We start from the raw sequence: 15,099 nt of genomic DNA, 5'->3' as shown, positions 1-15,099 counted from the left end.
TTGCAAAATGTGTATATAGAAGCTGCATTAGCCTGCAGTGTAGTCAAAAGTGGGTGTCCAGGATCAAAGGTAAAAAAACAAAAAAGAAGCTGATTTAATTGCCCACAAACCAAGATGAGCAAAGGAGGGAGAGAACAAGCTCAGCGGTTAATCTTGGTAATATTGCTAGGATCAAGGAAGTGATTACAGAACCTCATAGATTCACCATTGATGACTGCGAAATTTCTGGGAGTGCTGCATAAATTGTGTAAAAGTGGTAGCTCGGCTTTGCAAATGTTTATGCCAGGTGCCTTCCCAGACGACTCACAGATGGGGACAAGGAAGCTTGTTTAGAGCTTTTGGAGTGTCAGAAAGGTGATGAATTGGCTGAATGAAGCATCTTGTGACTTTTCTTTTTGACAGTGCTGTAGTCAATGACGTAGAATAAAAACTGGACTGTGCACAGGCCCGTTTCACGTGGTCAATTCCCGGTAAGGGCAAAACATTGCTTTGGGTACTATTTCACGTGAAAGTTGACATCCTTTGACATTGTTACAATTGTACATTGTGAAACACGATAACATCAAATTTGACTGGAATACATTAACTTTTTTTGTTGTGCTGTTAGCTGTCAAAACCGTGCAGGCGGTCGCAAAGAAGTAATTTTTCACCTGTGAGTGTGTTTGAGCTGAACTTTCATAATTAATTGTTGTATATTTATTGCATTGTTTCCCATAACAATGGGTGTATGTTTACCATACTTTTTGCCCTGACCAGAAGTCAGAGCCTGTTGACCATGGCGGAACCAATAATGGATGCAGAGTGTGCAGTCTCGTTTTTATTCTACGTCATTGGCTGTAGTCTACTGCAGCTTTGTCATACATATTTTGCAACCTTTTGAAAATGTCTTGTGTCGGTTGCCCTTTCAAGGTAAAATCTTTAGTCACAACTCTCTGCTTCTGAGGGGTATGACATTTCCAAAAAAGCTCACATTAAGACAACAGGCCTAAACAACTGTTTTCTCGCTTCTCTTCTTAATACATTTTCAAACAAGTAGTTAAACAACACACTGGGAACGTTTCTGGGAAAAAAAAATCAATTAGTAGGTTAAATCAAATAGCGGTCATTACTTTTGGATTGCACCTCGTACATTGCAGTCCAAGTTTTAATTGAATAAAATAATGAGATCAGATATGTCCTTCCTTGTTGATCTCAATCTTTTCCTCGACAGAGTCGGATGCTCTCGTTGTTTTTCCGGCGTCTCTCAAGATTTCAGGATGCCAAATGCCCTGTCAATTCTCGCTGTCTGTTACTTGACGTGATAAGAGCCTCTCTCCTCCATCCACTTCCTGTTTCCTTCTCTTGTGTGATGTTGTAGCACAAACTGTGAAAGTGAACCATAGCGGATTATAAACAGTATCTGAATATATATGAGAAAAGAAGTACAAGTGTGTGCTCATGTAGATGTTCTAACCTTTTTCGTCCCAGGCAAAATCTCCCCCAAAAATATTCTTGAGTGAAAGTGAAGGCATATGTGATTAGATTTATTTCTTGTGTTGAATGACGGATTGTACGTTGGTGTCCTCCTAAGCTCCGCCCAGTCTTGTTCCCCGGCCCCTTGACACAGAGGGATGAGACCTTCTTTGTTTTGGTCCAATTGGACAAGAGTGCTGAGTAAATTAACTGTATTTTTTTTAGAACTATGTTGTGTCTTGTTTACAGAGCGGTTTCAAATGTTGTACATAGACTCCTCTGGTGAATTTTGATTATTATGTCCTGTATGTCTGTTGAAGAGAAATATCAACGTGAAATGAAACTGTAAGGAGTCGTGGGCATAATTCTGTCATTATTTGAAAGAAAAAAAACGTGATCATTTTATTGTATATTATTAATGTATGGGCTTTTGAGAAATTGGAACATACAAACATTGAGGCTTTTTTTGTGGCTTTTTTTTCTATGTTGCTCTTTTTGTGTCAGTTATCTCATCTAATTCTGAATGATGTCCCTCCCAAGGCTATAGTTGATGTTTACCTCTTTTGCAATGGAAGGCCAAACCTTAGTTCTAAATACAATTTCCAGTGAAAAATATTTAGTTATTTACCATGGCAACACATTTAAATTGCTCCTCAATGAAACAGTTCCCCCTTTTATTGTATGCATTGAAAAAAAGTATTTGTGGGGATTAACAAATTCAATAGGAGATTTTTTTTTCTAGTTAAAGTAGAGATGGTTTCCAAAGATGCAAACTCTGGGCAATCTTGTATAATAGAGCAATTTTCTCTTCAACTAATGATCTGCCTTTGTATTTTATAGCCCTGAGACCAAATCTCTGGATATTAACAAGTATTTTGAAGAGTCGATAGCAATTTGCTTGAAATTCTTTTTTTATTTATTTTTTATTTATTTATTTATTTATTTATTTTTTGTCATCAAGGATTTGTAGTTCCATTGTAAGACCTCTTAGTGTTTCTGTGTGCACTGCAGAATCCCACAGTAGTTTTGACTCACAATGTTAGCCTTCATTTTACACTTGTTTGTGTGTGTTTGTGTGTTAATGGGGATTTGGACTACATGCTTTTTGCATTAGAAATACAATGATACATCCCCTGCCATTTGAGTTTTCTGTTTAAACCATAAGGTTGTACAAAAGAGATCTGATGCAGATTGAACATTTTCATGCACTGAGTTACAAGATTTTTATTTTTGTTTAATTTATTTAGTGTATGATGTCCCTTCACAGTGCATGTAAGCCCTTTGAGATGCAATAAACTAAAAGACGAATTGAAATGCTCTTTTTCCACTTCGTGTGTCTTATTAACATAATTACTCGTGGATCTTGGGTGCGTTTTTTCTTTTTTTTCTTTTTTTATAAACAGAGCTGCTTAAGGAGGCTGATTTTCTAGAGTATGAAGTTTTACTGGGGAATCTAGAAATGTTACAATACAGTACTTTAGAGAATGCCATGCAATCGAAATGTAATTACACGATCAATACTAATGCATGATCGACACTGTTTCTTTAAAGTGATCATGTGTCCTCTGTGGTTACAATCATGCACTATTCATAACGCTAATTATTCTTTGGTCCTGTGCCCTGCAATGGCCTGGCAACCAATCCAGGGTGTACCCCACATTTTGCCCAAAGTCAGCTGGGACAGGCGTCAGCTCGCCATAACTCTTATGATGACAAATACATTAGAAAATAAATGGGTGGTTACTTCTGTGCTTCTTGTTGATAATTCTTATTACAAATTGCTGCAAATATATTTAAATATTGTTACATAGCTTTGTGATAAATGCATTACTAGTCATATAATTAGAAGATATTGGTACCCTGTAAAATTTGAGAGAAATGTTTTGGGACTGGTGTCACAAAATAAATATTTCAAAACCAATCTTTCAGGTTTTCCCGTTCAAATTAATCCTTATGGTGTCTAACACACTTTCATGGCCTCCTTCGCCACGGCTCCATGCACTCCTGAAAAGATCCAACTTAGTTCCTTTGTCAGGGACCATCTGGATATTATCCACATCTTCAAAATGCTTCCCCTTGATGACGCACTTGAGCGTAAGAAAGAATGAATGAAAGCACGTGGAGCCCCTTTGGGTGAGAGCTTCCTCCAGCAAAGTGATGCTCTTCCCCAGTCAGGAAGGGTTGGATGCTCAGGGCAGGCGCGTTGTTAAAGGTGGAAGCAGTCCTGAGCTGTCCTGCCACAATGCTCACTTTTTCTCACATACAGAACAGGCAAATGCTGCAGAATCTCTTCACGGATGTAACGGTTGATTGTGTAGTTCACATTGAAAGGGCAAATATGTAGGTTGGGTCTGAAATACATATTCCGCGACACCAATCCAGGAATCTTTCTGTAACACCTTGTAAATGAAATCTAGAAACTGCCATACTGACTGCTGGATGTATGTCTATGTGAAATTGTAATTGCAAACTTGCGTTTACAATAACCGTACACAATAAGATTTTGAGTTAGTCATGAACACAAACACACATATACACATTAATCCTGAATGGATTAATAGTACATCAATCTACATAATTAATATCAGGAATTTAGTATTTATTGGTTTTGACCAAATGTTTTTTGAAACATCAGCAACATGAAAAAAATGGCTGCATTTCATATTACAATTTGTGGATATAAAACAATCTGATATCTGTGGTCAAATGAAACCCATTTGCGCAAGAGAAATTAAATAAATTATCAATTAAGTTATTGAAAGGTTTGAGCCAATCTTAGCACAACAGCCTCAAATTCATAGTTACAGTAGTAAGTTCCCCTTTCCCTGGGAGGGGGGGAAATAAAAAGCTTATAGTTTGATAAATTAGCACCATGTATGCTGGGTAAGCATTAATAGTTTTATGTGCACACCAATGAAAACATTTCACTGCTTTTGAAGACCAAAGAAAAGATGGTGGGACAATTTAAGGGAAGCATCCACGAGAACCAGTTCGACTGGCACAGAACCTGATAGACATAGAACAACTTTTAGACTTACACACTGCAAAACACCAACTTATTCAATGTTCATCATTGATTTATTCATTATTTGTGTACCTAAATTTGTTTTTGCAATATGGTTGACATGAATTTATGTCCTGGGTCTTGTCAAAGCCAATCACAATCTCAACAGCGAGAGCTTTGCAAGATGGCAAGTCTCTCTCGAACCGTTTGTTAGAAAAAGACATAATTAGAAAAGTTGAGGCAATTTTTAGAAATGTAGCCGACAAAGTAACACAACTCGAAACAAAACTCCAGATTGTAATGCTCTATAAACAATTCAAATGCTTGTTTTTCTGTTGTTATTTTTGCAAATAAATTAGAAAAGCCACAGTTCTCTATACGTGTCATCGAGTTCCTGTTGTTGTCAACACCGAGTCTGTATGGCTGTGGGCTGTGTGTGTGTTTGTAGATTGAGTGTGGCAAGAAGCACAGGCAGGATGCAAGACTGCACCAAGGGTCGAGGAGACTGGGGGCCATTTGGTTTCAAAGTAGAACTTAGGGACTCCGTCGTTGTCTTAGGACACCTGGCACTCACTTGAGTCCCCGTGGACCCAGTAGCAGATTTGGGCATACTTGAGAGGCGTTATCCTCACTGCAACATTGTAATCCTGCTGCAGCCCATTTCCATTAACATCCACCCACTGGTGACCAGAGAACACCCCAATGATCTTTCTCTTCCACTTCTTCTTGCCAGGCTCTTTGAGACGGACATATACCCCAGAACCACTGGAGCCGGATTTGGCATCGCAGTACTGGTACAACAAATCATTGGACTCGTCAGACACAGAGCAGAACCTGTACACCAGGTTCCCTGGCCGGTCATCATCAAAACCAGAGAAGTGGATTCTTCCTGCAGGAAGCTTCTTGACTGAGGGGATAACACCCAGATCCATGTGCTTCACTTTTGGGGCTCGCTTCAGCTCCAGAACTGCGTAGTCATAATCTGCAGTCAGTCTATCAGACACACCTTTGAACCAACCCTTTGGCACTTGGGTTTTCTTGACCCTGGTCCACCGAAATGAAGGTTTCTCAGACTCTGCGCTGCGGCGGCTTCGGCTCTTTCTGCCCTTTCCTTCCTTTCCTTTACGGCTCCCCTCCTTCTCTTCCACTTGCTTTACTTCCTCTTTAGCGCCATCCCCTTTTCTCTTTTTGCCTTTCCCTCGTCCTCCTCTCCCTTTGCCTCCTTTTCCTTTTCTAGACTTCTCCTTCAGAATACCAACACGAAGCTTCTGAACACCATCCAAATAATCCTCTCCGTCATGGATGCAGTGGGCAGCGGTCAACACATGTTTGGGTGACACCAGAACTCCAGAACATCCCGTGGAAATTTTGACAGTAGTGGAGAAGGGATACTTAGTGGAGAACTGCTTATCAGAAATAGTGAAGCGCGTGTCCATGCCAAATACCTCTCTTTTGTAACGGGACCTAGAGGAGTGGTTTCTGGACAGATCCGCCACCTCGTTGAGACCTTCAACAGAGACTGAGGTATATGTGCGCGTTCCATTCTCGTAAACCGTCTCATAGGACAGGAGCTGTTCCAGGTCATCCAAGGGGGGCGATGGGAGGCCACGCTGACACTCGATCCCGCACATCCCGCTCACCTCTGGTTGAGGATGCGCTGAGAAGTTGGGACTGCTCAGAGGCAGAGTGCGCCTTTTCCTTACCAGAGGCAAATTCCACTGAGGCCAAGTGTATTCGTCGTCAACCGTCGCAGTCAGCTCAGTGGCGATGGCCGCCAAGACCAACATTGTCACCGGGAGCAGGACACACAGGTGCTTAGGGCCCATTGTTAATTGGGCCTGGCTCTGGAATAGAAACAATGGGGAGGAGGATGGTTACTATGTTGAAAGAGTCTTCAAAGCCCAAGTGTCATCCCTATAAACATTCTAAAATAGATATTGTAATGAAAAATACATATAACATTATTCACTTCAATGTGTATACGAAAAAATAAATGTGAGAGGAGAGCACGACATCCATGCGCAAAGTTGCAGAAGTGTCATTCTACAATATCCAAGTGGTCGCTATATTGGCTACATCCTCTGTCTGTGACGTCACCCGGACATTCGCCAATGAAAACACTTGATGCACCCTAACTGTGGGAGACAAACGCGCCCCTTCTGACACGGAAACTCTTTTCGAAAAGGAGAACACCACACAACCGAGTGAAGTTACTGGGGCAATATTACACGATTGTTTTGAGCCCTCGGGGCAATATTACACGATTGTTTTGAGCCATATTCAGATGATATGCAATCATGACCAAACTCATGCAGCCGGTGTGGCTGAGTTTCAGCGCCGTGGTGGCATATAATGGAGCCGAGCCGGGCTGCATTACTGCGCGCACGCGGCTGAGTGAGGCATTATCGGCTGGGTTCTTCAGATTCGCCACTGTCCACCCAGCAGCCCGACGCTGTCCAACGCACACATTTTTGACATATTTCATATGCGGATCTTATGCTACGTTATGAGAGAAACCGATTACGTGGTCTGCCCCAAACTATTTTTTTTTTATTAGTAGCTGTATACACACCTACCTGTTATTTGGAACCCAAGAAGCTCTCGTCCTCTGCACCCGCACAATCCATTTTTCACAACGAACCAGGTTTCTTGCAAACTTATGAAGGCTAAATCCATCCTCCCGAGTGTTCAAGCAAAGTCCAGCAATGCAATGAGTTGGCATTTTGACTAACACGAAGGAACAACAAGCTACCTTCCCGGAGGTAAAACTAATGGAAATAAATGAGTCCACTTGAGGGCGCCGCTGTCCTTTATGTCACTCATGGCGGGAGTTACAAAAAGCTGTATACTCAAAATCATGTTTTGTGGTGAAAAAACGCATGGGCCCATATTGGCTGACGTTTTTTCCATTAATAACATACTAAAAATGATCCCTTTCATGACAGTAGCCCTTTAATATCAGTCATATCCTCTGTACAATGCAGTGGAACCTTGCGTTAGGAATGCCTTGACTTTCAACTTTTTCAGGTTATTTACAAAAACAAGCAAAGTTTAGTTAACATTTTAACTGAAGTGAGTCAGTCGCCAATGCGCTCTCAGACTTTAATTGACAAGGACAGTCAAACAGAAATACAAAATGAGAACATGTGTAAGCAGCTCCAACAGGCCAACACTCTCATCTACACTCTTAAGCAGAGCCTAAAGACATTTTGACACTGCACAAATGCAGCAAGCTTGCCTATATTTGGAAGCACTGACATAGCAGCTTACACCACAGTAACAGGCGGGCATTTTCCACTCGTTGGTTTATTGCTGGTAGAATGCTGAAGTCACCCTACAATCGCCTCTCCTATTGAATCCACTTTCTGACATCACCATGCTCAAATTTTTATGTTTTTAAATTTGGGAGTGTGTTGTGACAAAGGCCCATCTTGCGCCGCAATGGGAGATGCGTTCCCTCCTCCCGCTTATTCACCGCATACACAATGAATGGGTATGATGACAGAAGTCCACATTGCTGAGTTCAGTTCCAAAAAGGCCTAAATATCCCATGGTTCTTGGATCCACCACTTGGCCATGCCCTTTAAAGGCACAGAGCTAAGGCGCATGGTTGTTGTTGTGACTTCCAGTTTGTCCTAAAGTTTGATATTTACAATTTGTTGTACAATTGTTAACAAGTTCATCCATCCATTATCTGAGCCGCTTATCCTCACAAGCGTCGTGGGAGTGCTGGAGCCAATACCAGCTGTCATGGGGCAGGACACAGGGTACACCCTGAACTGGTTGCAAGCCAATCACAGGGCACATGGAGACAGACAACAGTGGCACTTGCAGTCACACCGATGGGCAATTTAGAATCTCCAATTAATGCATGTTTTGGGGATCTGGAAGGAAACAAGAGTGCCAGTAAAAAAACCTCTGCAGGTACGGGGAGAACATTAAAACGCCACACAGGCGGGGACGGGATTTGAATTTGAAGACATATAGTCAGTTACTGTACCTAATGCAGCCCTGTGGGGGCACAAGCCAGTGCAATCTGTAGGCCGGTCCCAAGCCGGGATAAATGCGAAGGGTTGCGTCACGAAGGGCATCCGGCGTAAAAACTGTGCCAAAATATAATGAAGGTTCATCTAAAGAATCCCATACTGGATCGGTTGTGACCCGGGTTAACAACGCCTCACCCTGGCACTGCTAACCTGCAGGACGTCGGTGGAAATTCAGCTACTGTGGGTCGAAGACAAAGAAGAGGAAGAAACCGGATTTGTTGTCGTCAGAAGAAGAGGAATGCACAGAGCCGACAACTGAGTGTAGGGACTTTGAATGTTGGGACGATGACAGGAAAAGCTTAGGAGTTGGTTGACATGATGATTAGGAGGTTGATATATTGTACATCCAAGAGAGAGAGTTGTGATTGGTGCAGATTGTAATGGACATGTTGGTGAAGGAAACAAGGGTGATCAAGAAGTGATGGGTAAGTACAGCATCCAGGAGAGAAACTTTGAGGGACAGATGGTGGTGGACTTTCCAAAAAGGATGGAAATGGCTGTAGTGAACACTTATTTCCAGAAGAAGTAGGAACATAGAGTGACCTACAAGAGCGGAGGTAGAAGTACACAGGTGGATTATATTTTGTGCTGACAATGTAATTTGAAGGAGGTTACTGACTGTAAGGTAGTAGGGGAAAGTGTAGCTCGACAGCATAGGATGGTGATGTGTAGGATGACTCTGGTAGCAGATAGGCAGATTAAGAAGACAAAGGTAGAGCAGAGAACCATGTGGTGGAAGCTGAGAAAGGAACAATGCTGTGTGGCCTTTCGGAAAGAGGTGACACAGGCTCTCAATGGACGGAAGAAGCTCCTGGAAGACTGGACTACTACAGCCAAGGTCATCAGAGAGACAGGCAGGAGAGTAATTGGTGTGTCTTCTGGTGGGAAAGGGGAGAAGAAGACTTGGTGGTGGAACCCCAAAATACAGGAAGTCATACACAAAGAAATTAGCGAAGAAGAAGTCGGACACTGAGAGGACTGAGGAGAGGCAAAAGGAGTACATCGAGATGCGACGTCGGGCAAAGGTAGAGGTGGCAAAGGCTATGATGAGGTTGTACATAAAAGAAGGAGAAAAAGATCCCGACAGGTTGGCCAGACATAGGGATAGAGATGGAAATATGTCGACTGGTGCCAGTAGTGTGCTAAGTAGATGGAAAGAATACTTCGAGAAGTTGATGAATGAAGAAAATGAGAGTGCAGGAAGAGTAGAAGAGGTAAGTGTGAAGGACCAAGAAGTGGCAATGATTAGTAAGGGGGAAGTTAGAAAGGCACGACAAAGGATGAAAAATGGAAAGGCAGTTGGTCCTGATGATATACCGGTGGAGGTATGGAAGCAATTTGGAGAGATGGCTGTGGAGTTTTTGACCAACTTAGTCAACAGAATATTAGCGGGCGAAAAGATGCCTGAAGAATGGAGGAAAAGTGTTCTAGTTCGCATTTTTAAGAACAAAGGCGACATTCAGAGCTGTGGGAATTATAGAGGAATAAAGTTGATGAGCCACACAATGAAGTTATGGGTAAGAGTAGCGGAGGCTAGACTCAGGACAGAAGTAGGTATCTGCGAGCAACAGTATGGTTTCATGCCCAGAAAGAGTACCACTGATGCATTATTTGCCACAAGGATGCTAGTGGAAAAGAACAGAGAAGGTCAGAAGGCGCTACATTGTGTCTTTGGGGATCTCGAGAAAGCCTATGACAGAGTACCAAGAGAGGAACTGCGGTACTGCATGCATAAGTCTTGTGTGGCGGAGAAATATGTTAGAATAGTACAGGACATGTATGAGGGCAGCAGAACAGTGGTGAGGTCTGCTGTAGGTGTGACAGAAGAATTTAAGGTGGAAGTGGGACTGTATCAGAGATCAGCTCTGAGCCCCTTCCTGTTTATTTGTGGTAATGGATAGGCTGACAGATGAGGTTAGACTGCAATCCCCATGGACCATGATGTTCGCATATGATATTGTGATATGCAGTGAAAGCAGGGAGCAGGTGGAGGAACAATTAGAAAGATGGAGACATGCACTGGAAAGGAGAGGAATGAAGATTAGCCGAAGGAAAACAGAATATATCTGTATGAATGAGAGGGGTGGAGGGGGATGAGTGAGGCTCCAGAGAGAAGAGATAGTGAGGGTGGATGACTTCAAATACTTGGCGTCAACAATAGAGAGGAATGGTGAGTGTGGTAAGGAAGTGAACAAACGGGTCCAAGCAGGGTGGAACAGCTGGCGGAAGGTGTCTGGTGTGTTACGTGACAGAAGAGTCTCCGCTCGGATGAAGGGCAAAGGTTATAAAACAGTGGTGAGGTCGGCCATGTTTTACAGAGTAGAGACAGTGGCTCTGAAGAAACAACAAGAAGCAAAACTTGAAGTAGCAGAAATGAAGATGTTGAGGTTCTCACTCGGATTGAGCAGGTTGGATAGGATTAGAAATCGGTTCATTAGAGGGACAGCCAAAGTTGGATGTTTTGGAGACAAGGTTCGAGAGAGCAGACTTCAATGGTTTGGACATGTCCAGAGGCAAGAGAGTGAGCATATTGGTAGAAGGATGCTGAGGATGGAGCTCCCAGGCAAAAGGGCGAGAGGAAGACCAAAGAGAAGGTTTATGGATGTGGTGAGGGAAGACATGAGGGCAGTTGGGGTTCGAGAGGAAGATGCAGGAGATAGGCTAAGATGGCAAAAGATGACACGCTGTGGGGATCCCTAACGGGACAAGCCGAAAGGAAAAGAAGACAGTCAGTTACTGTACCTGAATTTGTCTGCCCTCACTTGTCCCATTGACAGTTAACGTTGTTTCATATGGTTGATTTCAATGCATCCATTTCCTCTATCACTGTCTACACAGGTTTGGTTGTTGTCCCTTGATATTGGACAGTTTTATTAGTTCTTAGTTGTTATTAGATTTTTTTAACACCACTATTTGGGAGTGTTTTCCATGCTTAGGTCAGCAGATCCTCTTTGGTCATCTACATTCCTTCTAAGTCAAACTAAACACAATACAAATATGTTTTAGTCTATGAGTGCATCTGCCAGAAAAAACAATAGTTTAATAATGGACTTTGAAAAATAGGGAAATGGGGGACTCTTTAATACAAAATTCAACTTGGCTGGGAATTATACCTGCATTGCCAACAATATCCTGTTCACCTTAAATTTCTTGAAATGTGACTGTATAACTTGGCTTTCCCACTCCAAAATTGGAGGCCTTTAACTCAGCTGCATTCGTGGCCAGAGGGAGGCGGTGTGTACCAGAGTTCCACAAAGCCTCCTGTAGCTCCACATGCAGCCATTATGGTCGTTCACCATTTCTCCAAGTTTTCTGCAAGTCTGCACAAGATGATTGCTAACCATTATTCACAGTCTATGGATACACTGGCCACTTGCTCAGTTGTTGCATCAGCTCCATGGTTAGGAAATTTATGTCGTTTTGAGTCACAGCTGCGGTTAACATTGAGGTAAGGATGAACCGAGATTCTCAGAATGAGCTCAAGACAGTGGCTTGGAGGTTTGCCACAATGGTTAACCTTCTCTTTTAGTTGTGACCACATCTGGTTTCCTCAGTACACTACCCCTATTCTCCCGTGTCAATAAATGACATGACACATGTGCAGCAGCATGCGCGTTTAAGCTTCTTGGTATGGCATCGATAGAACCGTGTTCCTGATAACCCAATAACGAAAAGGCCATTTTGGATCCACGTTAATGCACTTAACGCCATCCAGCCGAGCTTAACTGCAAAGTCGGAAAATATCATTTCATCAGCTCCGCTGTGGTCATGAAGTCACGCAGACAACTTTCAAACACGCGAGGAGAAAGTCGTTTGGATGCTGCTGCAGACAGTCTGATATTTGTTCTTTCCAGCTGGAGGATAAACCTCCGGTAGTGTGCGGTGTGGTGTGAGTTCGGGTGAGCTGGGAGAGGGGCAAGCTAGCAGGCAGTTTCCAAAGACGCATTCCTTTTCAATTACATGGAAGTGCAGTTTGCGAGCTGCCACTCAGCATCAGCGCTTCCTCATTCATTGATGGGATGCAATGTATACAAATATACCCAAATAATCTTCACGCTTCTTTGAATGCAGTGCAGAACCTCCAATTGTTTTTTTTAACCCATTAAAAGTACATGAAATAGATTTAATCCGTTCCATGGATTGCACCTTCACTGTCCAAACACCCATAAAGCCTACTGATAACAGTTTGACATAGTTGACGGTCGTGTAAGCTATATAAAAATAAATCACGTAGGAGACCAATTTTATGATAATGACGGTCTTAATTCCTTATTTAGCCACCTTTAATATTTTCACAATTTTACTGAACATGAATGACAACCCTTGTATATACAGGAATAGAAGAAATTGTGAAAATAAAATGATTCCAACTTGAAAACTTGGCTGAAGTGAAGCACAGAGCCTTTTAAAGTAGGTCCAAGATAACCTGCCAAAAACAAAGAATAATAAAATAAGCCCCACAAGAGTTCTAATAATTGAGACTAAAATGACCTTTGGTCTCTGCTCAACTTCACACACCCTTGGCCAGAATCACAGGAAAAAAAGAAAAAAACACTGGAAAAGCTGCAACAACGTAAAATTTGTGACTGATGTAGTGCCACCATGGCTCTTAGTCACACGTAGTCACATTTGGGTTCATTTCTTTTCCACACAAGTAAGCTGAGCAGCTTTGTGCCCTCAAGCTTGCATGCCACCGTGCACACTTGATGACCGACAGGGGGCGCAAATGTCTTCAAGCTTCTCAAAAGACACAACACATTGAATACAAAAGATTATTTGAACCGCTGTGACCACTTCTCTTTTTACATGATTTACCATCTTTAACTACGAGGTCGTTTTTACAAGATGGTTGAAATTCAGTTTTACGATGACAAACATAGGCCATATAAACACTTGCAAGATGCCACAGTTTATTTGCATTGTTGTGAAGCATTGATTAATTGTCATATAATTTTTATAACGTAATGCAAGACATAAGAAATGTTCTCTGTAAATAACTATTGATTTGCTTCTCATGGCTACAGAGGGATTATATCTCTAGTTGAAAACTTTCCCATTTGAAAAGATTCAAATTACTGTACATGAAAGTAGTGCAAATGAAAACAACGGACTGATTTAAACACAATCTAAACAAACCAACCAAAGTAAATAGATAAGCTCCTTCACAAGGGCCAAAATGAAATACGAGTCCTACCTGCTTGCATCCGATTGATGGATATGGCAATTCCGCAGTATCTTGTTTGTTTTTCCTAAGAATGCACAAATAATGTCATTTGAAAATAAATGTTATCACTGCATCCCAGATGTCCTGGCATCAGCAGGGCGACAGCTCTTCTCTCCTCATTGCTCCTTCTAAGTGGCTGGAGAGAAGGGTGAAAGCACTTGATGCTGAAGAGGGAGGCAGGAGGAGGGGAGCCAAACACAATCTGAAAAAGACCTTCTCTCTCTCTCTCTGTCTTCCTCTCTCTCTCTCTCTTTCTCTCTCTGGTGACAAAGCCTTCTGGTGACATGTGGGTGGAGTTTAGAGCAAGGGGTCCAAGCAAGTCCCAGCCTTGTATTCAGCAGGAGACATGACGGTGTGCGGCCTGTTCAAAACAGGAGCATAATCAAGGCTCAATGTATCACTGAAACTCCCCAGGAATTAGTTCCACTGGTTCCACAACAATAGCAATCCAAATTCCTACATTCTAAATTACTGCAACACTTTGTCTCCTAAATGTAGAGAAACGATTGTGAGGACAGAAACAGTCTCCCATTCAGTCTACACTGACATACCGCAGAGGATTCCCAATTTTATTTACGGCAGGCGCTCAGAAAGTAAGAAGCGCAATTTATTACGGCCCACTAATAATTTTCAATTTGTAGTTTAAGTACTTGTTTGAAGGCTTAAAAAAAACACAAACAAGAAGCAATGGTCATATAGTAGGAGGCAAGCACTCATGCTTCAAATCCCAATTCCAGTTTACTATGAAACTGACAAATCAAAGTTCAAACAACTGCTCCTTCAATAAGCATATGAAGTAGCAATACAAACAAACAAAGCATTTAACAACACTCGAAGGCATCGTTTCTCTTCTCTGTGGGAATAATGAATGTTAAAAGGTAAAAATAAGCGTCACTGATGGCGTAATGGTACACACGCCTGCCTTTGGTGCGGGAAGCGTGGTAGTGATTCCCGCTCAGTGATGGTGTTGATATCTGCCCTGTGACTGACTGACTGACCGACTGACTGGCAAACAGTTAAGGGTGTAGTACGCCTTTTGCCCGAAGCTAGCTGGGAGAGGCTGTCCCGTGACCCTTGTGAGGATAAACAGGTTGGATAATGGATGGATAAAAAGGTCAAAATGTGGTGCTGTGCTACACAAAAGGGGCTTCTCTTCTTTCTCTGAATTATCCTGCCTCAACTCCTTGCTGCTGCAACAACATGTTGAGTCACAACAAGCTACTATAATGAAGGTATGCAGCTCTAAATTTGAACTTGCCTGTGTGTTACAAAACCCATTTAAAATGATCTTTTAATAAATCACAATTGTAGGGTCTGAACGATGCAACGCAATATAGTTGGTAACATCCTGGACATCACTGGGGAAAGGAGAG

At 42.3% G+C, this 15,099-nt stretch overlaps 2 protein-coding genes across 9 annotated transcripts in view; one reads left to right on the top strand and one right to left on the bottom strand.

Annotated features, from left to right (window-relative positions):
- snap91a (synaptosome associated protein 91a) overlaps positions 1–3,866 on the top strand; it is a 65,036-nt gene extending 61,170 nt beyond the window's left edge. For 6 of the 7 annotated variants that reach the window (XM_061818669.1, XM_061818671.1, XM_061818673.1 and 3 more), the window contains one exon: positions 1,211–3,866. The gene's annotated coding sequence lies outside the window, so the exon portion shown is untranslated. The remainder of the gene's footprint in view (positions 1–1,210) is intronic. The other variant, XM_061818670.1, reaches the window with a different exon arrangement.
- Position 3,867: 1 nt separating this feature from the next.
- The window catches only part of prss35 (serine protease 35), a 47,201-nt gene continuing 35,969 nt past the window's right edge, over positions 3,868–15,099 (bottom strand). The window contains exons 1-2 of one of the 2 annotated variants that reach the window (XM_061818679.1): positions 13,697–14,018; positions 3,868–6,300 (exon numbers count right to left, since the gene is read on the bottom strand). In XM_061818679.1, coding sequence (XP_061674663.1) covers positions 5,011–6,282 — 1,272 coding nt within the window. In that variant the 5' untranslated portion in view covers positions 6,283–6,300; positions 13,697–14,018 and the 3' untranslated portion in view covers positions 3,868–5,010. Of the gene's footprint in view, positions 6,301–13,696; positions 14,019–15,099 lie in introns of those variants that run through there. The other variant, XM_061818676.1, reaches the window with a different exon arrangement.

The sequence above is a fragment of the Syngnathoides biaculeatus genome, chromosome 5 (assembly GCF_019802595.1).
Source record: "Syngnathoides biaculeatus isolate LvHL_M chromosome 5, ASM1980259v1, whole genome shotgun sequence".
Lineage (NCBI taxonomy): Eukaryota > Metazoa > Chordata > Actinopteri > Syngnathiformes > Syngnathidae > Syngnathoides > Syngnathoides biaculeatus.
The sequence above is the reverse complement of the archived record's forward strand: the minus strand, read 5'-3'. Positions and strand labels throughout refer to the sequence as shown.